General features: G+C 30.3%; 4 protein-coding genes across 5 annotated transcripts; all 4 read right to left on the reverse strand.

The window, feature by feature from the left end:
• Window positions 1-3,656: 3,656 nt before the first annotated feature.
• On the reverse strand, window positions 3,657-7,125 carry LOC103484744 (receptor-like protein EIX2). 2 transcript variants are annotated; one of them, XM_051080096.1, is made up of 2 exons: window positions 6,505-7,125; window positions 3,657-5,005 (listed from the first exon to the last, which is right to left on the reverse strand). In XM_051080096.1, the coding sequence occupies exons 1-2, from the start codon at window positions 7,044-7,046 to the stop codon at window positions 4,993-4,995; spliced, it is 555 nt and encodes a 184-aa protein (XP_050936053.1). In that variant the 5' UTR covers window positions 7,047-7,125; the 3' UTR covers window positions 3,657-4,992. The 2 variants fall into 2 exon arrangements, with proteins under 2 accessions (XP_050936053.1, XP_050936052.1); XM_051080095.1 differs by having other exon boundaries at window positions 6,505-7,072.
• Window positions 7,126-9,428: 2,303 nt separating this feature from the next.
• LOC103484754 (receptor-like protein EIX2) lies at window positions 9,429-12,512 on the reverse strand. Its single transcript, XM_008442021.3, has one exon. The coding sequence runs from the start codon at window positions 12,510-12,512 to the stop codon at window positions 9,429-9,431; it is 3,084 nt and encodes a 1,027-aa protein (XP_008440243.2).
• Window positions 12,513-14,517: 2,005 nt separating this feature from the next.
• Window positions 14,518-16,909, reverse strand: LOC103484738 (peroxidase 7). The gene is made up of 3 exons (XM_008441998.3): window positions 16,531-16,909; window positions 16,027-16,369; window positions 14,518-15,115 (listed from the first exon to the last, which is right to left on the reverse strand). The coding sequence occupies exons 1-3, from the start codon at window positions 16,810-16,812 to the stop codon at window positions 14,709-14,711; spliced, it is 1,032 nt and encodes a 343-aa protein (XP_008440220.1). The 5' UTR covers window positions 16,813-16,909; the 3' UTR covers window positions 14,518-14,708.
• Window positions 16,910-19,004: 2,095 nt separating this feature from the next.
• On the reverse strand, window positions 19,005-20,090 carry LOC103484735 (uncharacterized). The gene has a single exon (XM_008441983.3). The coding sequence runs from the start codon at window positions 20,088-20,090 to the stop codon at window positions 19,005-19,007; it is 1,086 nt and encodes a 361-aa protein (XP_008440205.1).
• Window positions 20,091-26,381: the final 6,291 nt, after the last annotated feature.

The following is a 26,381-nucleotide window of genomic DNA, read 5'->3' on the forward strand; positions in this document are numbered from 1 at the left end:
ATAATATATTTTTATTAATTTATTTTTAAAATTGATTTTAACAATGTTTTTATTAAAGAATTGGCCACCAACGGAGGTTGAAAAACTGTAGTTGGAAACTGTGGTCCGTGGTGGTTACTGTAGTTGGCAACTACGTCTTGTGGCAGTCACCGAAGTTGATCAATGATGGTCACCAAAACACGATGTGGTCCACATTTGAAAAATGATTGTCGTGAATACGTCACCTGAAGTTCTAATAAATACCTAATTTTATTAGTTTATTTTAATAAATATCTATTTTTTTATCTCTTAGAACATGTTTTTAAATATTAGTAATAAAATAAATAAAAATATTTATAAATATAACAAAATATCAATGATAAATGGTTGATAGACATTTGTAAACTATTATACTCTATCATCAATAGATATTTAAAAACATTGATTAATGTTTATTAGTGTGTATTCACTTTGTATCGTCATTAATAGACTATATAGGTATGTTTGGGAGTGATATCTGTTTTAGGTGGTGATTTTAGAATAAAGGATTTATATGTAATTGATTTTGTAAAAGTTATTTTTTAACAACCAATTTTTTTTGTTTGTTTCCAAACTTTTGAGAGTGATTTTTAAATACTTAAAAGTGACTTTTAATTACTATATGTTTGGTTCCAAGAGTGATTTTAAAATTACCGAATTATATTATATATTTAAAAATTATTTAACCAATTAATTATAATAAATTTATTATTAATTTATTTTTAAAATTGTTTTTAAAATTGTTTTTATTAAAAAGTTGGCCACCAACCGTTGTTGAAGAATTGTCGTTGAAAACAGTGGCTTGTGATGGTCATTGAAAAATGGTGATTAGAAGGTTGGCAGCAGTGGTCGCTGAAGTTGATCAACGATGATCACCGAAACATAGTTGTTGACAATTGCGAAAATGGTTGTCAGGAATATGGTCACCCGAAGTTCTAATAAATATATGATTTTATTAATTTATTTTTTAATAAATATATTGAAAGTTGTTCAAGGTTTGTTGCTGAAATGCAATCATTGAAAATTGATCAAATGGTGATGTTGGAAAATGTCGATATGAGGTTGGCATCAATGTTTGCATGAAGTTGTTCGACAACTGTCATAAAAAAATAGTTGTTAAAAATTGAGCGGCGATGATCAAAATGCAGTCATTAGAGGTTGGTTGGTAGCAGTTGTGAAAAAAATGGTCGGACAACAGAGACGTGATTAGAGGTTGACTAGCGAGCGTCATAAAAAAATATCATTGGAAGTTTGTCAATGACGACTTCGTTGGAAGTTTGCTGGTGATGGCCATCGGAAAGCAATTGTCTAGAGCGCCTTGACAACAATTATAAAAAAAAAAAAAAAAAAAAGTTAAATTTGAGAATGAAACGTGTCATCCAAATTGATGTTTCAAATTTTACCAATGAAAATAATCTGCCCCTTTTCTTCATTTGATTCACCCCACTAAAAATAGTGAAAAAGGACTAAGAAAGAACACCAACGCAACCATATGGAAGAAAACAAAATTATAAATAAGCTAAGAAACTTCAGCAAAGTATCCAAAATCAAGTGGTTGAAACAATACATACTTTAGGTTTAGGGATAGTTGCAAATGTAACCATTATATTCAAAATAATTAATTATGTAGCAACATTTTAAAAAAATTGCAAATATAGCAAAATTTGTTAAAATCTATCAATGATAGGAGTCTATCACTGATAGACCATGTAGCAAATGTTGGTCTATCACTGATAAACCATAAGAGTCTATCAACAATAGAAGTGTATCACTGATAGATTTTGCTATTTTTGCAATTTTTTTAAAATATTGATACATACTTAATAATTATTCTAAATATTGCTACATATTATAATTACCCTGAGTATCATTTTCTTTCTATATAAATCATCTTACCATTTGAAAAATGGAGCTATATCAATTTTGCTTTAGGTTTAAGAGTTAACGCTGTCCATGTAGAAAGAAATTATTGAGTTCCTAGTTTTGCAATGCATACATATTAGCTTGAGGTTCCTTAACGTGGGCGAATTTAATTATCATCCAGTTGGAATTAGAACTCTTTTTCTGTTGGATGTTATATTAAATTTGTCTTTGGCAATTAAACTTTTTGGTCTATTGATAACTCAAGACTCCTTTAAATTCAATGCACTTCTAAAATAGTATGAAACAAAGTCATATAGCCATATGTTTTATCCCTCGCAATAAACATATATGAGTTCAAATATTATAACTTCGATGGTGTCCAGTACAAAGATACGAAATTGAAAAGTCTTTTATGAACTAAATTTGTAATTTACAATTATTATAACTCCTTTTAATATTTTTGCAAAGCTTTAAACTAAGTCTCATTAAACGGATGTCAATATATATTTTTTTCTAATTAAGCTTATATATAAAAACACCTCTTTCACCTTTGATTCTTTTACTTTGATGTCTAACAACAACAACAACAAAAAAAAAAAAGTAGTTTTCAAAAATTTATTTTTGTTTTTAAAATTTTTGAAAGAATGCAACTCTTCTACTTAATATCGATACAAAACATGGTAAAAAATTGAAAGGAAATATGTTTAATTTTCAAAAAACGACAATAATACATGTCTCGAGGCAATACATAAGAATCTCAATTGTGATTTATGTGTTTAGACTGAAATTAAACGTAATTGATCATATGAAACACATTTTTTGGGCCAAAATGTGTATAAAGAGGGTGCTGAAGGAAACCCCAAAATGTGTAAAGAAGATATTTTGAGGGCATAAAATTGTTGATCAAGTCAAGATGGTGTTTCTAAAACACTGATGAGACAATTTGTATTTCAAAATTTTGCATTTTTAACTTCTAACTTCACCTCAGTCGCGATCTTAGTTAAGAAGCACCAGAAAAAACAATACTATTTATGCTACTTCTTACAAAATGTGTGCTAGTTGTGAAAGATGGAAGCATCTGTTGACTTATTTTAATAAATTATAACAATCCACAACCATAATATATAACATACATGCATGAAAACTAAATTTGATCTAAAAAAAAAAAAAAAAAGCAACACACTTGTTCAAATTATTGTCAATCTTAAATCCCCTCTAATGGGCTGAATGTCAAATTATGTAATTTTAATGAATTAATTAATCAACCTTTTGATGATAACAAACCTAATTCTATTCACCAATAATTTTAACCTTGCGAAAAATCCATTGCATAAAGCTCAAAACAAGGATTTAAATGCATTTGAATCATTTAAATCAGGGCTCATATGAAAAGGTTATCGCTCAAAACAAGTTTAGTGGAAAAATAATACTTGAAGGTGATGACGTGGCGGTCAATTAATCATACTGGACCAAAATCTGAAGGTGAAATGCTGATGTATGGAGAAGTGACCATCGATGGAATTTGGTTAGGTTAAAACCTAAATATTTTAAAAATCCATACTAATAACACTTCAGTTTTATTCTAAAAAAATGTATCATATGAAATAACTAACGTTTAAGTATAATCCATTTGCCTATGAATTGAATTAAACTGTTGGACAAACAAATCTCTATCCAATTTTACTTCCTATTGATTAATTAACCAACTCACTTCATCCTTTCCTCTATGGGATTATTGGATGAATATGGAATAATAATCAAGAAAAACAAAGTCATTATAATTATAATCAATTATCCATTGATTTATTATAATCAACTATAGCAGTCTACAAACATTACATATACATGCATATAAACTAAATTTGATGTAAAAGAAAAAAAAAAGCAACACACTTGTTAAATTATCGATCTTAAAAACTAACTCGATCCGGTTGCTGGCCACCAAGAAACTGCAGTTTTAATTAGTAGCTTCATCGTCTCCATATAATCATTCTCCTCAGACCAATTATAAGAAAGACAATTGTTTGGAGTATGTTATAATTGACACGATCCACAATGCGAAGGTAGAATATTCTTCTTGCTTGATTTGTGAAAATGGTAAAGAACAGTATGTTGATGCCAAATGGAAAACCAATTGCCATACTAATATAGAAGCCAACCATTTCCGAGCCATTTTCTTCTTCTTCGCTTGTTGAAGTTAGTAGATTGGTTGAACTTTCATCACTTGGACAATTGATCTGAATTAGAGGAGGCCCACATAGATGAGGATTGCCTTCATAGATCGAGGGGTCTTCCAGTGTTTGAAGCTGATTACCCGTCGGTATTCTTCCTGTCAAATTGTTGAATGACATATTCAAATGTGTCAAGAAACTTAGAGATGCTAAGCTGTCAGGAATTCTTCCAATAAGATGGTTGTGGGAGAGATCCAGTGTCTGTAAACTCCTTATGGCTCCTATATTTCGTGGTATGGTACCCACAAGAGAATTCCAAGACAAGTTTAGAGTAACCAAATGAATGAGCTTTGTTATCTCATTTGGAATCTGACCACTCAATTTATTTCTTGAAAGATCTATTGTCAGAACAAGTTTGACAATATTATTGTAGTATTCAGACTCTATACCTTTCATAACCAACCTTGTATTTTCTTCGTATGCGTAACTAAACACTCCTTTGCTATAATGATAAAATCCTAATCCACGATAGTCATTATCGCCATGGACAAAAGATGTCCAATTATACAAACAACTTGGAACTTCTCCAAAAAGACGATTGTTTGATAGATCAAATATACGAAGAAAATGAAGATTGCACCATTGTCTTGGAATGGTTCCGCTGAAATTATTAGACCGCAAGTTCAACAACCGCAGCTCTGACACAGCTACTCCTATCCATGAAGGCAGGTCTCCGTTTAAGAATCTATTTCCTGAAAGATCGATGCTCCTGAGTAGTGAACAATTTTGCAAGGACTCCGGAATTTCTCCATGCAAATTGTTGTTCTCTAACTTTAATATGTTGAGGGATGTTGACAAACCTATTGTGGTTGGAATTTTTCCGTGTAGATTATTGTTGGCTAAATCAACAGCAAGCATTGATTTGAGTCTACTCCAATCATCAAAAAGCTCCCCTGAAAGTTGGTTGTCTGACATTAACAGTACTCCAAGGTGATTCATTGTTTTAATGGATGATGGAATTGTACCATTAATAAGGTAATTCTTAGACAAATCTAATCGAAACAAGTTGGGCATTGAATCATTGATAGTTAAGGGTATAGGGCCCCACAGTGTATTGTTTCGTAGATTCAAGTATATTAGATTTGGATAAAGGAGGGGAATTGAGTCATTGAGGAGATTTTGACTTTCACCAACAAAATTAGTTTGATCAACAGATTTGGATTTGGTGAATATGTGGGACAAGCTCATATTGAGCAAGTTTTTGGACAAATCCAATTTAATGACTTGAGAAGATATGTTAGAAATCCACTCGTATGGTATAGAGCCTGAGATCCCAACATGGGTGAGAGTGATTTCAACAAGTTGAGTTTGAGTTTGAAGCCAAATTGGAAACTGTGGGCCAATGAGACAATTTTCCAAATAAAGAACCTTCAGTTTGAATGGAGGAATCCAATTGCTTGAGATGTTGAAAACAAATTCTTGTTTATCTTTTGCCTGGATGCGAAAGATCTCTAACTTTGTCAAATTTACTAAGTGTGTCTCTGTTATGGTTATATTCTTCCATGAATTTGGGTAATTGTTAAACTCAACTAAGTTTGAAAGTTGTCCAAAACTCGAAGGTATAATTCCATTAAAAGAGTTATTTGAGATATCCAAATATTTTAACAATGACAAATTACCTATTGAATTTGGAAGTGAACCCCACAATTGATTTTGGGAGATATCCAAGATTTGTAGGTTCTCAAATGTTCCCAATGTATTTGGTATTTCTCCAACAAATCCATTCCTTGACAAGTCCAAGGATTCCAAACTATTCCTAGTACAATTTGAGAAACTATCCAAAAACTCTTCAAGTTTAACCTTAAAATTATTGCCCGCAAGGTACAAAAGTCGTAACTTGCAAAGATCTTGTGGAAAGCTTGGCCGTGAGTGATCTCCAATAATATTACTTAAGCTATTATAGCTTAAGTCTAGGTGTTGGAGATTTTTCAATTTCATAAAATCACGAGGAATCGTATAGTGAAAATGATTGAGACTTAGATCAAGCGTTGAAATGGTAGTAAGGTTAGATAGCCACAAAGGTATAGAAGATTTTATTCGGTTACATGATAAATCGAGCACTTTAAGTGAAGTGAGATTTAAAAAATTAGCAAGTGAAGTATCAAAACTTGAAATACCACATTGACTTAAGTGTAGTTCTAGCAAAGAAGAAAGTCCATTGATTGCATGCATCCAATTTGAAGCTTGGACATTACTTAAATTCACCCCTCCAAGATTAAGGTACTCAAGAAAAGAAAGACTAGAAATCCATTGCAAGTTTTCAACATGCAAATTAGGCCATTTGAAATACTCTAGATCCCTAGTAGAAAGATCCAAATGATTCAAATTAGATAAATTTCCTAGATAAATGGGAACTTGTCCACTAAAATTTGCAAAAGAAAGGTTGAGGTACCTTAAGCTCGTGAGCATCCCAAAAAAATATGGAATTGGAGCACCTTCAAAATTATTTAGACTTAAGTCGAGGTAATTCAAATGTTTGAGCTGAAGTAAAGAAGAGCTTATTTTCCCACTCAAACAAGTCTTTTGGATTTCTTGTACAAAATCTTCGGAATCTTTCCATGGTTGTTCATAACCCCTACCAATAATCATAATCGGAAAAGATGATGGAGAAATGGTAAGAGATAATGGAGAAATGGTAAGAGATGGTGTAGAAATGGTAGAGTTGAATGAGTTGTGTAGATCAATTTTGGTGACTTTTCCAGAAATGAGATTACAGGTTATGCCATGCCATTGACAACAATTGTGACCCACCCAGGAAGAAAGACGAGATGAAGGATCCGATAAGCCTTGTTTGAAGGAAATCAAGGCTTCCCTCTCAGCAGAGCTACAATTATAATTTGAAGTATAATCACCAACAGTTGTAGTTGAGAGCAATATTACGCATAACAGCCATACAAATGAGACATAACAATTTATAAAATGCTTATTGGCCATCTGCGAATTCCAATAGTTTTCACACAATATGTTTTTGCAGAATTTGCAAATCTATTGGACATATATATATATATAAACAATCTTAAGGCTTATTTTTCTTTTGATTAGAGAGAGAAGCTAACAATCGTTTGGAAGTGAACCCAATTATGAGTTATGACCTCATTTCCCACACATGCCTCCAAAAAATGGCTATATAATTCTTTTTTATCCAAAACTGCCTGAAGAGAGTGATTTATGCATTGGAAAATTCAACACCAAACAACAAAATTCTATCTTTAAAAAGATTAGGAAAGTTATAGTCCCATTTTTCAAATGGTTAGATGATTTATGTGTAAGAAATGATATCGATATGATATTTCGACATGTATTATTGTTTGAACGACATGATTTTGGATGCTTCGTTGAAGTTTCTCATTATCACAATCACACTTGAGTGTGTCGGTTGAAACTTATTCATTTTTGTTTTTTTTTTTAAATGGTGTTCTTTCTTAGTTACGTTCTTTTTTAATATTTTCGATGTACTGCTATATTTATAAATAGTTTGATTTTTTTTCCTATATTCAAGAAAGTTTTTTTTTATGATTTTCTCGTAAAGCTATAAATACTAATTTTAATTAATGACTTTATGGAACATTTTCAGATATAGCAAAATCAATCAAACTATTTAAAAAATATGGTAAAAATTCATATTTTTTATTTTATTCGTAACTATCAATAATATTTAAAAGTTTATAATATTCTTTAAATACTTTCTTTTAACAGAACTTACAATGATTTGATATATGTACGAAAAATTAGCTTTAGGTTAAAGAGTTAGTGTTGTCCAGCCATAATGAAATTATTGGGTTTCCTATGTTTGCAATGCACAAAACTATTTAGCTTTAGCTACTTTAAATGGAGTCCTAATTTAATTGTCGAAAAAACAATTGTTGTTAGATATTATATTAAATTTGTCTTTCACCTGCTAAACTTTTTGATCTATTGGTAACTTAAGACCTATTAATTGTCAGAAAAACAATCGTAGTTAGATATTTAATTAAATTTAAATTTAAGGTACTTATAAATTAATTAATAAAAAAACACAAAAAAAATGAAATAATGAAGATATGTTTGTAAAAGTTAGTATGTTTGTTTGTTTTTTTCTTTTCTACAAAGGAGCAAAATCAACTAAAGTTGAAGTGGTTGCAGCATCCATCAATGTTATTGTTTATCCAACCCAATCCAAAGTACCAAAAATGACAATTAATTAAAAGTAAAAGATAAAAAAGTTAGGATGGTCCTATTATCTTTTGTAAAACCCCAATTAGCACCAAAAGAAATATCACATTGTGTGTTTTTCTTTCTTTTTCTTATCTTTAAAAAAAAAAATTCATCGTATGTAAAGAAGATGTAAGCATGAAATTTAGGTGTGGCCTGAGTCAAAAAAATAGTCTTTTGTTCGTATATCTATATTTTGGAAATATATGTGAAAATTGTTGAGATGTTGAGAATTTCACGTTGGAAAAACCAAAAAGAATCACACTGCTCATAAAATAGCTAGGATAGGTTACTCTTCTAATTACCAATTGATTTTGAGATGGAACTTGATCATACTATCAAATATGATATTAGAGCCTATTAAACCCAAACAGGTATTTGATCTAAGATTGATGAATTCTCAGAGAAACACCATCTTGAAGGGACATGTTTAGATGTCGAGAATCTCACATTGAAAAAATCAAAAAAATCAAAAGAAATTCACAATTCTTATAAGATGAATAAGTTACTCATCTAATTGCTAATTGATTTTGAAATGAAATTTCATTAGATCCAACAAACTCAACGGTAAAAGAAAGAAAAGCTAATGTTTAATTTTCCACAAAATAGGTATTTTGATTATTTTTTCTACTATATTTCCTTTTTTGGTAATATTTGTCAACAAAATTGTACAAAGTTTGAGAAAGGGGAACAAATTAAAAACACAATGTTTTTCTTTCTTTTATTTATTTTCTAGAAAAGAATGTTCGTGTTCATGCCTACGTACCTCATTCAAATATCTGATATTAGATTTTTTATCTCTTAGAACATATTTTTAAAATAGTAAAATTAACTAAAATATTAATAAAATATCACTAATAAATAATGATTTAGTCTTAACCAGTCATTTAACGAATATAGATTAATGAAATAACAAAAACATGTTTTTAGTAATTAAATTAAACTCATGCATGCTTTCACATTTATTATAATCAACTAAAAAACAGTCCACAAACTGAAAAAGATGGAAAATATAAAGTAACATTTCACTTAGTTAAAACTATCAATATTATTCTTAAATATAAACTTCTTCCATTTGCCGCTGGCCAACCAAGAAACTGCAGTCTTTGATTAATAGTAGCTTCTTCATCTCCATCTCATCATTCTCCTCACACCAACTATAAGAAAATCAATTATTTGGAGTATTTTGTAATTGACATCATCCACAAAACCAAAGTAGAATATTCTTCTTGCTTCGTTTGTGAAAATGGTAAAGAACAATATGTTGATTCCAACTGGAAAACCAATTGCCATACTAATATAGAAGCCAACCATTTCCAAGTCATTTTCATTGCCATATTCTTTTTCTTCTTCACTTGTTGAAACAAGAACATTGTTTGAACTTTCATCTCCTGCACACTTGATTTGAAGAGGAGGTCCACATAAAGAAGGATTCCCTTCATAGATGGAGGGATCTTCCAACGTCTGAAGTTGATTACCCATTGGTATTTTTCCTGTTAAATTGTTGAATGACATATTCAAATGTGTCAAGAAATTTAGTGAAGCTAGACTGGCAGGAATTCTGCCACTCAGATTGTTGTATGACAGATCCAATGTCTCTAATTTCTTCATGGCTCCAATATTTTCTGGTATGATACCAACAAAGTTGTTGTTCGATAAGTTTAAGGTATCAAGTTGGACAAGGTTTGTAATCTCCTTTGGAATTTCACCAGTCAATTTATTCCTTGAAAGATCTATTGTCAAAACCGAGTCAAGAATAGTATTGTATTCAGATTCCATTCCTTTCATAACCAATCTTGTATTTTCGTCATAACTGTAATAGGCTCCACTATTGGTTTGATAAGATCTCAATCCATCTCTGTAGTAATCTTGCACGAAAAATTTCCAGTTATGCAAACAATTTGGGAGCTTCCCATCAAGATGGTTGTTTGATAGATCTAGCACACAGATGGCAGAAAGATTGCACCATTGTCTTGGGATGGTTCCACTGAAACGGTTCGACCGTAGGTTTAACAATTGTAGCTTTGGCACAGCTACTCCTAACCATGACGGTAGGTTTCCGGTTAAGAATATATTTTCAGAAAGATCAAGGCTTGTGAGGAGTGAACAATTCTGCAAAGAATTGGGAATTTCTCCATGGAGATTGTTGTTGTTCAACATCAATTTGTTGAGGGATGTCAACAAACCTATTGTGGTTGGGATTTTTCCGTGAAGATTGTTATTGGCTAAATCAACAACGAGTAATGATTTGAGTCTACTCCAATCGTCAAAGAGCTTCCCTGAAAGTTGGTTGTGTGACATTGAAAGTACTTCAAGATGATTCATGGTTTTAATGGATGATGGAATTGTACCATGGAGATTATTTTCTGACAAATCTAATCTATACAAATTGGGTTTTGGATCATTGATGGTTAAGGGTATAGTGCCCAACAATTGATTATTTCGAAGATCTAAGTGTCTTAGATTAGGATATCTTAAGGGAATAATTGAATCATTTTCACCGCTATCATTTTTCTGATGGGATGTGAATATGTGAGATAGCTTTAGATTGAATAAGTTGTAGGACAAATCCAACCTAATGACTTGAGAAGATACCTTAGAAATCCACTCGTTTGGTAGAGAGCCAAAAATCCCAACATTAGAGAGAACAATCTCAGATAGTTGAGTTTGAGTTCGAAGCCAAATTGGAAATTGAGAGCGAATGAGACAATTTTCCAAAAAAAGTATCTTGAGACTAAAGGGAGGAATCCAATCGTATGTGATGTTGAAAACAAAAGTTTGTATACTTTTCGTCCACACTTGAAGGATTTTCAATTCTGTCAAGTTCATTAAGTGAACTTCTGTTATAGTTGTATTCCATGAATTCCCATAGTCTTCGTAATAAACCAATTTTGAAAGTTGACCAAAACTCGAAGGTATAGTTCCATTCAAAACATTACTCGAAACATGTAGATGCTCCAATAATGACAAATTACCTATTGAATTTGGAAGTGAACCCCATAAAAAATTATCAGAAAGATTCAAGAATCGAAGATTCTTGAATGTCCCTAGTGAATTTGGTATCTCTCCCACAATTTTATTACCTACCAAATCCAAGGATTCCAACCTATTGCGAGAACAATTTGAGAAACTATCCAAAAAAGTTCCCAGTTTAAAATCATAATGATTGTATGCAAGGTGCAAAAATCGTAACTTACAAAGATTTTGTGAAAAGATTGGAGGGGTGTGATCTCCAATATCATTACTCAAACTATTCCCAGTCAACTCAAGAACTTGGAGATTTTTCAATTTCACAAAATTATGAGGAATTGTTCCTCGAAAAATATTGTTATTTAAATCAAGTGTTGAAAGACTAGTCAAATTCGATAGCCATAAAGGTATGGAAGAATTTATCAAATTACTTGATAAATCAAGAACTCTAAGTGAAGTGAGATTTAAAAAAGCAATTGAAGTATCGAAACTTAAAATACCACAATTACTTAAGTGCAGCTCTGATAAAGAAGAAAGTCCATTGATTGTATGCATCCAATTTCTTTCAACACTAATTAAATTCACACCTCCAAGATTAAGGTACTCAAGAGAAGAAAGACCGGAGAGCCATTGCAAGTTTTTAACATGTAACATGAATCCTCGTTCGTCGGAAAGATCTAGATAACTCAAATTAGTCAAATTTCTAAGATAAATGGGAATCTGTCCACTAAAATTAGCAGAAGAAAGCTTGAGATACCTTAAACTTTTGAGCATCCCAAGGAAATATGGGATTGAAGCACCTTCAAAATCATTGAAACTCAAGTCCAAATAGTACAAATATTTGAGCTCAAGTAGAGAGTGACTTATTTTCCCTGTCAAGCAAGTCTTTTGGAACTCTCGTAAGAAATACTTGAGATCTATCCAAGGTCGTTCTAGATCTCCATACTCAACAAATTGAGAAAGGGCAGAGCCCAATGAATTGTGTAGATCAATTTTAATGACTTTTCCTGAAATGGGATTACAAGTTATGCCATGCCATTGACAGCAATTATGGCCGACCCAAGAAGAAAGTCGAGCAGAAGGATCTAACAAGCCTTGTTTGAAGGAAATCAAGGCTTCCCTCTCAATATCGCTACAATTATTTGAAGTATAAGCACCAACGATGGTAGTTGAGAGCAATATTACACAAAGCAGCCATACAAATGAGACATAACGAGTTATGAAATAATGCTTATCCATATGTTTTTTACAGAACAAAACTGCTTTGTAAATCCTGCTAATTGATTGCATATATATATATAAACTTCCTTGAAGCTTTATTTTATTTTATTTTTTCTAAAAATTGTTGTAAGCTTTCAAGACATAAAAATTAGAGGCTAAGCTATAGATTTGTTTAAAAAAATGAAATGGGATGAATTATAATTACTTGACCCACTATAGACATATGTAGATCATAATTAGTTCTCCATTACATATAGAAATTAACATTAGGACTTCACATTACCACAAACAAGTGTGCAGTAAAAGCAAATGTTGATCATCATAGTTTCTCAAAGTGCCAAATCTTTGTCTCTTGGTTATATATATAATATTGTAAATAGTGCTCTTATAAATAGTAATTCTAAAAATTAAAATTTAACAAATTATATATTAATAGATAATGGGCTTAATGCATACAAAACGTGCTATTGTTAGGGAATGATTAATACCAAGAAAACATCAAAAGAGATAAAAAAAAATTGTGAATAATGATCGATAGGTGATTTGGAATGATCTTAAAAGTAATAAAATCTTGAATATTAAAACATTTTGGAGAAAAAAATAATTAGATACATCTCCGATTGACAACACATGTATTTGTACATTCTAATAACTTGTTCTATCATAATTTATCACACATGTTAAATTTTTTATTTCTTCCTTTAGGAAGTTTTTTCAATTCATTTTGTATGTATATGATGAAAAGTGAAATGCATGTGTAAAAATTTATGCATCCCTTACTCTTATCGTAAAAAATATAGCATTGAGACAAGGCCTTCCAATTTTCCAACAGGAATAAGTAGAAAAATAGTAGAGAAATTAAAAAAAAAATATGGAAACACAATAATTTACGTGAAAAAATCCCAACCTAGAGAAAAATTAATGACAAAAAAGAAATCCACCCATGGAAAAAAATTGCTCAAATAAAAAAGAATAATCTTTTCTCTCCCAACTTCAATTTACAAGAACACTCTCTCAAAGCTTTTGGTCAGTCACACTTTTTATCTACTCTCCAACTAAAGAATATAAAACGAATTTAATTGAAGTTAACACGTTAAAGCTTAAATAAAGGAGGTGGAATTTTTTTATAGGCTCGGAGTTACCCACCTTCATGCAAAATAACCGATAATCGACATGGGACAACCATACATCTTGCCAAACGTAACTTAATATGTGTAGGTGTGATGGGTGAAAGGAAGATAGGTGTAGAGAGGGAGAAAAGAAAGCACACAAGCAATAGCTCTCTTTCTTTAAAATAGATAAAGTTATACGCCACAAGCAATAGCACTTAGCATAGTCAAAAAGTGGAATTATTGCAATATAGGGTAGCACTCTTCCATTTATAATTAAAGTGCGTAACAACAATTTTAAAAATTATATATAACAAAATTTATTGGTGATAAATTTAAATTACTGATTTTCTTAAAAGAAGATCATCTATCTATAAAAAATTACAAATATAGTAAACAATATTCTATTGTGATCTAAATTTTATTATATATTTTAAATTAATCAATTGACTCACCGTGATAGTTTGAATGATTATTATATATGTTATTTTATATTGTGATATATTTGATAATAGTTGGGATGATTATTATATATATTATTTTGTTAATACAGAGGGATTGGAATTTATCCACGTTACCCACTTAATAGTCTAAGGAAGAAATAGTAACACAATTTGATTTTTGTTAGGACTATAGTATGAAGGTTTGCAAATGTGCTTCAATCAAATTTTTATGCAAAACAAATGTCATAGTAATTCTATTATTATTATTATTTTTGTAGTAGAATAATCGTAAAAATTGAGGATCAAACTTCCTAAGTCGAAATAGAAAATCATGTCAATTAACTCAAACCTAAACTTACTTGACCATGTTGTGGTAATTAATTAAACTGTGTTGATTAATTCTCACACAAAACAGAGTAACAAACGACACAAAAAAAGGAAAAATATAGAGTAGAACTCTTACGTACACAATTCCACAATAAGCATCATTAATACCATAATCATTGAAAGGTGGTATCTGATCCCAAACCCAAAGATCAAGACTGCAATAATACATCAATCCTTAACATGAAATTACAGAAGAAAAAAATTTACCAACAACCCAAAAACAAAAATGTTGAAAGAAAATGAAAGAGATCAACCAGTAGTAGATATATAACATATCAAGGAGAATTCCTACAACTGCATTTGGTTCTAATCTCGCCTTCGAAAAGGTCAGTAAGAACTTGAACGTTCCCAAGCTTAGCCATGGACACAGCAAATTGGTGGCGGAAAATGGAGGGCTGATAGGCCAAGGCTTTAACAATAGGGGAAGTTCTTGAATCGGTGTAGAGAGCCGAATCAGAGGACAAAAGACCCATCTTTTTTGGGAGATTAGAGTAGTAGGCGTTGTCGAATTTGTTGGGAGTTGTAGCGTCAAGGTCCACGTAGTCGGTGGCCCATCGGCATTTTCTTCTCAAGAAGTTTAAGTATTTTGGGTTCAAGGATGGGTCGGGTTTTCCAGTTGCGCTGTAATTGTAAAGTCTTTCTTGTATCACTCCACATGTTGCCCTTCCGATTGTGTGCGCCCCTGTACATAATATCCAAGATCTAAGTTGATGAATTGACAATAAATTTATAAAAGATTTGTATACAAGGCATGCAGACAAGTGAATATTCGATATTAATTGGAAAAACATAATATTTATGATGCACTTATTCATTTAAATTTCTTTTAGATGGATGGATGATTTAACAATTTAGAATCCAAATAATAATTTTAAATTATTTGAAATGAATATGCAAGGAAAAAATGAGTTTTTTTAGTTATGAAATTAAACCATAAACCATTACCATGGTAAGTAGTGTCTCTGCCTATGGATTGGATTAATTATATAAGGTTTCTATCTTTTTTCGTACGTACAACAATAATTGAGGGGTAGAATTAAACTTCCGACTTCTAAAGACATCATTCATGTTGGAACTGATTTAAACTAACTTTGATTATAAAGTTTATATATTAACTTATCAAAAAAAAAATGTAATTTTTCAAAATTATGTGAAATCTAATTGCTTCTTTCTTTTTTTTTTTTTTTTTTTTTTTTGGTAAAAGGGTGAAATCTAATTGTTTTGATTATGAAATTTTTACCCAAACCCCATTTAATAACAAAATAACCAAATTCACATGATTAAAGTTTTATTTAATAAGAAAAAATAAACACATATACTATTAATCTTTATATATATTAACTTCAAAATTAGAAGTTTGACTTTTCCAAATAACTAATCCAGATAATTTTGAGATGAAATCCATGGACAACAGTTAGGATTTCAAATTTGAAACTTACTAAATCACAAATAGCACATCATTTTATCTAATTTAATTTAATTAAAGATTAGTGAGAAGATTAAGGTATAACCTAGAGGTTTTAATGTTAAATATTGAAGCACAAATCAGTTGAAAGGTAGCACCGTAAGAGTTAGATAGTAAGAATGGTATACCTGAAAGAACGACCAAATCTAGGACATTCAAGCCAAGAGATTGGTATAATTCAATGAGAGAAGTGATGTCTTCAATACCCATTGGCACTAATTCTGTTTCTTTGGCAATGGAATCAACTCCATCTCTTCTTCCATATGGTACCATCCAATATGGCCCTCCGATGAGGACAGTCGCTTCTCTCGCGGCAGCGGTTAAAATGTCAGCGCAAGAAACTGTTTTCGGGCACTTTTTCTCCAACTCGGCTTTGATATCGTCGATTACTTCGAAACCTCTAAGTGTCTTGCTCGCCGGAGCCCGTCTCTCACTTCCCTCGTAATCCAGAAGAATAGAAGCATCGCAGCCCTGCAATTGCACAACCCCGCCCGGAGCCCATGCATGTTAGTGCCAATTTTCCCTCTATTTTACTTAATGTTCAGTTTAGATATTAAGTAATGTTTATTTACTATTTGACTATTTTAGTGCTTTTTAAGTCTCGTTTTAGGCCAGAAAAGAAAGATAGTTACCCTGACGACGCAGTCATGAAAGTGCAATCTCAAGAGGCTAGCGGCAATGGTGTTATCTTTATCGAACCACTGCTTGACTTTACGGTGAATAATGCCGTCAACGCCGGGGCAACTTTTCTGGTAGAACCCATAAGAAAGGAAGTCCCCAAAAGCTGAAAACTCCTTCAACTGCGGAATCTCAAGGCTCGAGTATTCTTCTCCGTCATCCTCGAAATCTTTCTCGGCCCACGACACCGCGGTCGCGGAGGCCAGAATTAGAACAAGAAGAACCCCCCATTTCATTGTTTCTTCTTTTAATTTGTTTATAACAATAATAATAATCTAAAAACACAACTCCCTGGCTGTGCACTTCTTGAGTATTTTCAAAATGTATGAATCATATATATATATATATATATATATATATATATATATATATATATATATATATATATATATATATATATATAGTTAGGGAAATAGAGAAATGCATTATTGTATGGATGGGAACTACGTGATGCGCACCTTCCTTTAATTTCTCTATATCAGGTTTATGTTTACAAATACAATGAGTGGAGGACTTGCTAGCATGTTCTTTTTCCTTTTTTAAATATTTTTCTCTTCATCGTTGACAATTTTAATATTTCTTATATGTATGATTTCTTTCCTTTTTTTTTAATTATATTGTTTCTTTCTTCTTTAAATATTTTGACATATATAAGCATAGTTGAACCGACGTAATGTTTATGCTATCTACTTCGAAAAACAAGAGGTATGATTCTCTTAATCTACCTATCTTTAATAAAAATAAATAATAAATTGATGTTTTTCTATTGATTTTGGTTTAATCTCAAGAAAATGGAGAAATCTAATTGAGCTGTTTTTTAAGATAAGACAAACAAAAATGTCTAACCTAAGCCAAAAAGAATGGTCAAACTTGAAATTTAAATTGAATTTGAGCATGAAAATAAAATTGTTTAAATAAATAATCATCTTATGCTTTTTAAACTAGTTTGATCCTTGAATGTTTATATTATATTCATGTTATTAACATTTTATTACTTATTTTTGTTTTTACATGAATTTTGTAACGATGCAATGAAAATGTTCGATTTCATTCTCTATATTTGTGTTGATATAGATTTTATTTAAGTATATAAATATCTAACATGTTAATGAAAATTTAATATGGAATGTTAATATAGGATAAATATGCATGCGGTTAGTGAAAAATGTTTAAATTTGTTGACTTTGGTTGGAAACAAAAATTAAAACTTAGGCTTCTTCTTACTTCTTAATTAGGTCAACATGTATAATGTCTTGGAAGGGGGATTAGGGTGCACCAACAACCAATATAGTCAATGGGAACAAGAAAAAACATGGAAGCAAAATTGAGGACTAATTATCATTTTGATTGGATTGGTGTGATTAAGTGTATCCTAGACTATACCTAATGCAACTCTCCTTTATTAAGTACTCCGATAAAATATTAATTTATCATCTAATTAATCTTAAATTATAAATTAAAACCTTAGATTTTTAAGAGTAATTATCTTTCTAGAGTCTGATCATTCAAATATATAATCTACCTGATCGTTTTGTTTAAAATTAATAAAATTCTAAAAGCAATGATCAAAATATGTCTTTTTTTTTAAAAATTTAATGACTAAAGCAGGTGTTTTCAAAAGATTTAATTAAAAACCAAAATAGAACATATATAGAGATTAAGAATCAAAATAGAATTTAGATCTAAATATTAAGACTTAATTTAAAATTTTTAAAAAATGTTTACCACTTGTTAATTTCTAATTCGGTAACTCGATGTCGTACCTAGATATTTAGCTAATGAATTAAAATATTCCCACCAAGAATCTAACATAGAGACATATTTAGGAAATTTTGGCCTAGCAAAAGCCCTCATTTTCAACTATGACACTGACATATCAATCGGATCAAGGTTCATTAGGTTTTATGTTGTAGATGTCTTGAATTTGTTACTTGATGCTCCATATTGCTAAACAAAGAGGTTATTTTGTACTTTGTTACTCTTAGTTGTCGCATGAACATATAATTATCACACTATTATCAAATCAAATCAAACAAATTTATGAATTGTTCTTCCTCTTGTTCTAATCTCTATTTTTCGCTTGTGGGGTTTTTATTTTTGTCATAACATCTATGTTTATAATCCTAGACCACAGGTGTTTATGAGAATTAAATGCAAACAAGTTCATATTCTTGAAATATAGGTTAATTGGTCAATTAGATTGCACTTTTGTTTTTGTTCCTTAATCTGATTGCAGGTTTTAATTACAGATTTATTGATGAGCTCCACAATTTATGAAAGATTACAGAAACACAAATAAACAACTACAACTTCACTTTTTAAATTACCATTGATTATTGTTTGCTCGAAACAATTCATTTGAGTTAGCTTTCATGATTACGCAATCACAAATGAGTTATCAACTAATTAAGTATTCAATTTTAATTTCTTAAGCACTACTTTGGGCTTCTAGGAAGGCATTAAACTCCTCTCTTGCCTTTCGCAATCTAGGAGTAATGCAAGAAGCTGGTGATGATGGTCCTGAGGAAGGAGACGATGCTGAAAATCGAGCACGATGAGAAGAAGATTCGTGCGATTTTTGAACTAATTTTGTCGACGAGTTGTTCTTCATTACTCCCTTATGATCTTTATCAAAAACGAAAGCTGCATTGACTGGTGCATTCGCATCCACACTATTTCTCATTAACTCTAATGGAAGATCATAGAAAAGGCTGCTACCCGCTTCGTCTTCGCCGGTTTCGTTTGGCAAAACAGAAGAAGCCCATGATCCACATTCGAATTTCTCCAAAGAAACCGTCCTCGATATCACACTTCCAATCTCAGTCTTCGATATTCTCACTTTTTCCATCTCTGTTGTTTCTTCTTCCTTTCTCATTGACTTAACCGATTTCCCTTTGCCGAATCCCGGTAAGAACAAACAGAGTGCTCCGCAGTTAAATCCTTCATCCGGAGCCTCTAAATTCTTGTTCGATTCAGTCTTTGAGAAACCGTCGTCGTAGCTTTTCGTTTCGGGAAACTTTGCTTTATTTAACCACAAATCCAAATCGTCAGCTGGAGCACTTGCTCTGCCTTCGCCACACGATTTGCTCCTTCGAAATTGAGTATCTTCTTGCGGAGTAGTACTCTGTATATCTTGAACCGAAGAATTGAGTTTTGTGGAATTGGAGACTTTAAGTAATGACGCTTGATTTTCGAATTTTCCTTTCTTTTTCATGAATTTGGGAGAGGAATTGGCAGAATTTGGTAGGCTGTAGCTTAAGAACTTGAACTGGGTCGGAGGGAGTGGCGGCGGGAGATGAAGATCAGCGACGTCAGGAGCCGTGAGAGGATCCACGATTATGTCCTCTCTAGCTGATGATTCTCTCAATGATATTGGATCTACTGATATCTGTTTTTCCTTCTGATCTGCGCATTCGGCATTATCGGGAGAATAGGTTGAAACGATGAACTCGAGCTTTCCGGAGATGGACCTGGAATTGTTGAAGTTGTCGGACGTTGGCAATGCAGGTGCCATTGCCGGGGAAATATGTGGGTGATGAGAGGAAGGAATTGAAGGTGAATGGAAATGGATGATAATGGGGATTTTATAAGTGAAGGATGAAAGAGATGATGAGAAATGAGATTGAAAAACGTGGGGAGCATTTAGTTGAGGAGAATTTTGTAGTGTCTTCCATGATCTCTTCTTTCTAGTATTCAAATCAAACGATCAAGAATGAGTGTTGACTTTCATATTTGTATTTTGGAATTTTAAATCGATTTAATTGTAATGTAAATTCATGTAAAATCATTCCATTTTGCAACTATCCTTTTTTTTTTCTTTTTTTTTGTAGATTCACTACTTTAGAATTATGTAAAACCATTTCATTTGATGATATTTTTAACTAATTTTAATTCATTAAATTAATTTAGGCTTCTATTGATTTGACTAAGGTGGACATTCAGCTTTCAAGCAAGTTAAGAACACAAAAAAAAAAAAAAAATTAGTTTCCTAAATATTGAGTCTTCAAATCTTTGTAAGAGTCTTAACTTTTTGTCTAATGATCTTCAAAACTTTGAGAGCTTCAAAGGTTCAATTCTTTGGATTTTCACAATTTGAAAACTTCAAAATTTGTTCTTCGTAACTTGAGAGGTTAGGCCTTTAGTACTTTCAATCTTCCAAAAAAGAATGAAAGGGATATGACCCCTATTTATAGAGTTTTTCGTAGACCTTAAGTTAGTGTGAGCTTGATTTTCTTTATGGGCCAACAATTGAACTTATGATAATGGCTTGGGCCCAACCTCTTCTTTAGCTCAATTTCTATAATGAGCTTAAATTGAGTTGGGCCTTAGGCCGAACAACTTATAGCCCAAACCAATTCACAATTTTAGGCCCAATTTAAGTACCGTTCTTGTGTTCAATCACCGTTGAAATTTGATCCAAAGATACAACATTCTTCTTCTTCCTTTGATATTTGTGTGTCTCCAACTTTAATTTAGGGACAATAATTCTTAAAGACCCTAATTATCTTAATAAATTTGGCTTTCATTGTGATCACATGATGAAATTTGATTGACCAAATTTTTCTATGCTGACATTTTTTTAAAGATATGTATAGTTATTTTTCCGTGAACAAGAAAACTCACTTTCATGAAAATATTTTTTTTATAAATTAATATTTCAAAGATTTTACATATATATATATATATATATAAAGCAACATTAGGATAGAATTGAACCATTAATTTCTAATCTCTATGAATAAACACTATATCAATATCACTAAGTCAAACTTACTTTTGACTCGTAAGTTTTTGTTTTTAGTAAAGAAAGTAAGACATAAATTTTACATCCATCACGTTTACAAACTTTAAATTAACAAAATGCTTCCTAGACAGTTATGTGATGATGTAGATACTAATATACATTTGGTGACATATTGATATTTAATTAATTGAAAAAATCAGTTAAAAACTAGAATTATTTTAGAAACATGTAGAACTAAAATGTATGTTTTAAAACCTTAGAGTCCCAAAGACATAAACTTCAAACCGATAGATTAAAATTGCATTTTACTCTATTTGTTAATATCATTGTCAATTTAACGAGTCTCCTTGTTTTCCTAGAATATAAGATTCTATTTAGAAAAGGAGAAGAAAAAAATTTAGTGCATACAAAATTTGAATAATTTTGGTTTAGTATCAAATTCCTTTCTTATATATACTTTAAGTTTTAGATCATTTAATTTAGACATTTAGTGGAAAAATCAAAATTAAAAATGTAAATCTCGACACTAATAGACGTAACGAATTCAAACAAAATGTTATATTGAAATCTAATGAGAATTTTTAAATTCAGAGGTCAACAATGTAAACAAAAAAAAAATAGAAGAGTTATTTATTTTCTTAACTATATTAAATGAGAATAATAAATAATTGGATGTGTGGATCTGACGAAAACTTGGTGGTTAGGTGAATATGTATTAACGATGTATGTGTTGTTGAAAATGTCAACTCTTACGCATATTTTCATCTCTTCTCTCTTCTTTCTTCTTTCTTCTTTCTTCTTTCTTCTTTCTTCTTTCTTCTTTCTTCTTTCTTCTTTCTTTTTTCTCCATATAAGTTTAGTCACCGACTCTCCTGCATATGTATTACCTCATCACATGAATAAGAAAAATCAAAATTCAGATTTGTCATTTTTTTTATAAAAAATATTATTTCTAAAGAATTTATTACTGAGAGTGAAAACTTTATATGTTGTTTTATACTATTATTGTTAATATTGCTGTTAATGCATGTTTATAGGTTCAGACATGAAAAGAGGCTTAATTAAAGTCAAAGAGAGAATTAATATATCAGTTCTAAAGGTTTGTGAATGTGCATAATGTTGTATTTTATACATAACTTAGGTTATTCGTATAGGAGTTTAATTAAGACTAAACTAGGATTATCTTTCTAGTACCTTACTAGGTCGAAGCATGAGAATGGCAGAACTCGGCCTGGTTGATCAAACACATTAACTTAGGCTTATTCAGTTTTTGTTTTTGAAAATCATTTATTATAACTTTGACTTTAATTTTGTTTGAGAAAAGAAAGGAAATTTTGATATTAAAATAATTTAATTAAGATATAATAACAGTATATATAACCATTGTGGAAAGTGGTTTGCATAATTGAGCCACCAGCTTAGGATGAAATTAATGATATTATTCCATCCCCAAAGTGTTGATGATAATAAAATGAATGCACAAAACTATTATTAATTTACAGTCTTTTTTGTCATACTCTATTTGGACAAGGCATCTAGCTTTTTTATTTGTTATTATTAAAACTTCTATATATGGCTTAACTTATCTCAATTAATTAATTTTGTTTGGTTTAGCCACCTGCTAGCTTTGACCTTGCATTATTCCATATATATATGTCAAGCAAATTAACAAGTGATTCAGGTTACCATATTAATTACTTTTGCCTTATATTTAACTTCAAAAGGAAATTCCATTGTTGATTAACTCTCTCATATATATATAATTAGCTTATTGAATATAATTATGTGGTCCTCATTTCAAAAGATAAGATTTGTAATAACCCTTTGTTCTAAAATTAAATTATAACATGTCTTGAAGTGACTTAGTTTTGCTAAAACAACACGTCTTTTTTCTTGGCTTTATTTATGATGTATAAAGCCAAGATATGTTAAGGGTATAATAGTGAGTAACTACTTTTTTTAATTAAAAAATTTCAAATAATGTGAATGTGGAGAGATCAAACATTCAACTTTTTACCAAAATTGTTGATGCTAAATTCGAATAGGAAAAATTTATTTGAAAGGGAGAAATAACATGACTGATAAAAAGCAAAACTCTACATACTGTGATGCTTACAAATACACACTTCGATGTTTAAGTCATTAAAAACTAAAAGATCGTAGAAGCTAAGAAGTTTAAGATAGGATTCAAGTTGCCAGCTTATGTAAGAGAGCTAGACCTAGCTAGGGTTTCGAGTGTTACTTTAGGATAATGTTTCAATTCACCGAGCTAAAGGACATGGTGTCCTGTTTCGAGTTTAGCTATGGCTCAGCTTACCACGTTTGACTAGGTTGTCGAGAATGACCATCTTCCCCAAGTTCGTTTTGGTTTTAGGGAAATTGTTTTGAGACATGGCGTGGGCTACATTGATTTGGATCTTGACACAAACTAACTCTCTTCAATAGACTTGGTTCTTAACATGAACATGTTGTTACGTTGTTTCTCAAGTTCTTATTACTTCTATCTCTATTTGATGTCGATTATATGGTTCAATCCAAAATCAATCCAAGTAAGAATGGTCATTACACAACTTATTTACCAAACTATATTTGAATGGATATATATTACATAATAAACATTAAAGGCAGACAGTAAATTAAGTTTACAAATTATTAAATAGATAACATGTTAAGCACACAGTTTTGTAAATCTCCCTTAAGATGACCGAAGAATATATTTCTGTTTAGATCTTGTTGGGTTATAATTGGACCATAGAGCCATGGATGAGTCAAAATTTTGAGGTTGAAAGTGATCAAATTAAAAATACAACAGTTATTATAGAGATCAATCTTAATATATAGTTGGATTATTCTAAACTCTAGAATTATAATTTTATTGGAAAAAAGATTGAAATTGTGTGAATATGGAACCCCTTAATTTTAAGATGAATAAATGTGAATACAGACTACACTACAGATAATATTGGTGAAGGAAAGGACAATTGTTGAACAATTAATCATAATTAACCCCAAGAAAATAAATATTAAGGAGGAATTGAACCACCCGACAAAAGGACATAATATTCTTATTCTCTTTTTTGCTTTCTCGTGAATGTCAAGTTTTAGACATATTAAGCAAAATAATGGATCACACACCGCAATTCCAAATTTTTTTTATATATTCACATATGAACAATTTTAAGGAATAAAAATTTCAAAAGAAAAATATATACATAGAAAAGAAAAAAAAAACTCAAATGAATTGGATAAATTTTGTATGTGTAACAATATTTTTTAATAATTGCAAATATAACAAAATCTGTCAATATTTATCGATAATAAAAGTATGTTGTTGATACACGTTGCTATATTTATAGATGTTATTACTGCCGATTATAATTATATATATATACACACACATACACGATATAATCAAAGTGAGAGAGACTTCTTAAAGTATGAAAAGAGTATGATATAAGAAACCAATTGACAATAATTGATACGAAAATCAAAAGAAACCAATTCACAATAATTGTTTTCTTTATTATATTACTAATAAACAAATAAATAAGAAATTCATTCGGTCTCTTATATTTTTAAAATGTTATATCTTTTTTTTTCTCAATAATGTTTTAAATTTTGTTTCTAGATTTGCAAAATGATTATTTTATTTTAATTAATTTCATTATTTTCTCGATCACTTTGAAATTAATTCTCTGTCGCTGTTTTAAATTGATATTAATAAATATTAACAATAAAAATGAATGGATTTTTTTAAATAGAAAAAATTGACAAATTATAACAAAATGAACCACACAATTTATTAATATGTTTTCAAGTATTCTATTTTTTACCATTGACTTAATTGTGAAAATAAGTATAAAGTTTTAAAGTTAAAAATATAAACTAACTTAATTAAAATCAAATTAAAACAAAGTTCAAAATTTTAACATAATTTCATACCCATTAATAGATTGGAATTGGACAAAAAAATTAGAGAAAAAAAAAAAAGACTTTTTGCCTTGAGAAAACAACCACAACAAAGTTTTTTTTTTTTTCTTTAATAAACAATAAGTACTCTTTTGTTTCTTGACAAGAGAATTGATATTAATTCACAACCACCCTTATCTACATACCACAAGGTTTTATATTTTTCATGAAGAAGTTTTGGGTTTGTTGAGAGCTTTTAATAATCTTTCCACTTTGATTTAGAGTCCCCATGGAGTGCACATTGGATTGTGTACAACATCAATGGCTTCAATTAAAAGCTAGGCTACAATGGAAGTACTTTAATAATATTTCACAAGTTTAACCCTAATTTAAGATTTCATAATATAATACTACTATTAGTAATCACTTAATTTATAATTAAACATACAAAATTGGGTACCTATATTACAAAACTATTACTAACTAAAATATTTATAAATATCTCAAGAAACTATAGTTTATCAATATTTATCATTTTAATTCATGCTAGAAAGAAAATTAAGTTTTTCTAAATTAAATTATAATTTAATAAAAACTTAAAAGAAGGTGACATAAATATTCAAAATATTTACAAAATATAATAATTTTTAGATTCTATCAACGTAAACACTAATATAATATTAACTAACATTATTAATAGAAGTCTATCAATATTTATCGGTGTTAATGATGGATAGAATATGAAATTTTTGCTATAATTTATACAAATTTATTATATTATTTTAAAAAAAATGCACAAAAACAAATGTTGAATTCTACTATGATTTAGGGATATCCTCCCCTTATGGGGTTAAAGAGGATATGGGGAAAAAATCCCTCGAGATAGACAATGACACACCTGCCCATTCCTCATAGCTCACCTCACTTATTTTTATTTATTATTATTTGACATTGTATTAAAAAAAGAAAACAAAAAACCAATAAAATATATTCAACATGAAGTCCTAAAAAATTATAAATACCGTCGAAAAAATTGTATAGATTTTAAATAACCTCTATTTTTATTTCATTCATCTATAAAAAGAGGACTTTGACCAAAAAAATCATACAAATTAATATTAAGATCAAACTTGATTATGGAGATGGTGTTAC

This window comes from Cucumis melo, chromosome 12 (genome assembly GCF_025177605.1).
Source record: "Cucumis melo cultivar AY chromosome 12, USDA_Cmelo_AY_1.0, whole genome shotgun sequence".
In the NCBI taxonomy this organism is placed as follows: Eukaryota; Viridiplantae; Streptophyta; class Magnoliopsida; order Cucurbitales; family Cucurbitaceae; genus Cucumis; species Cucumis melo.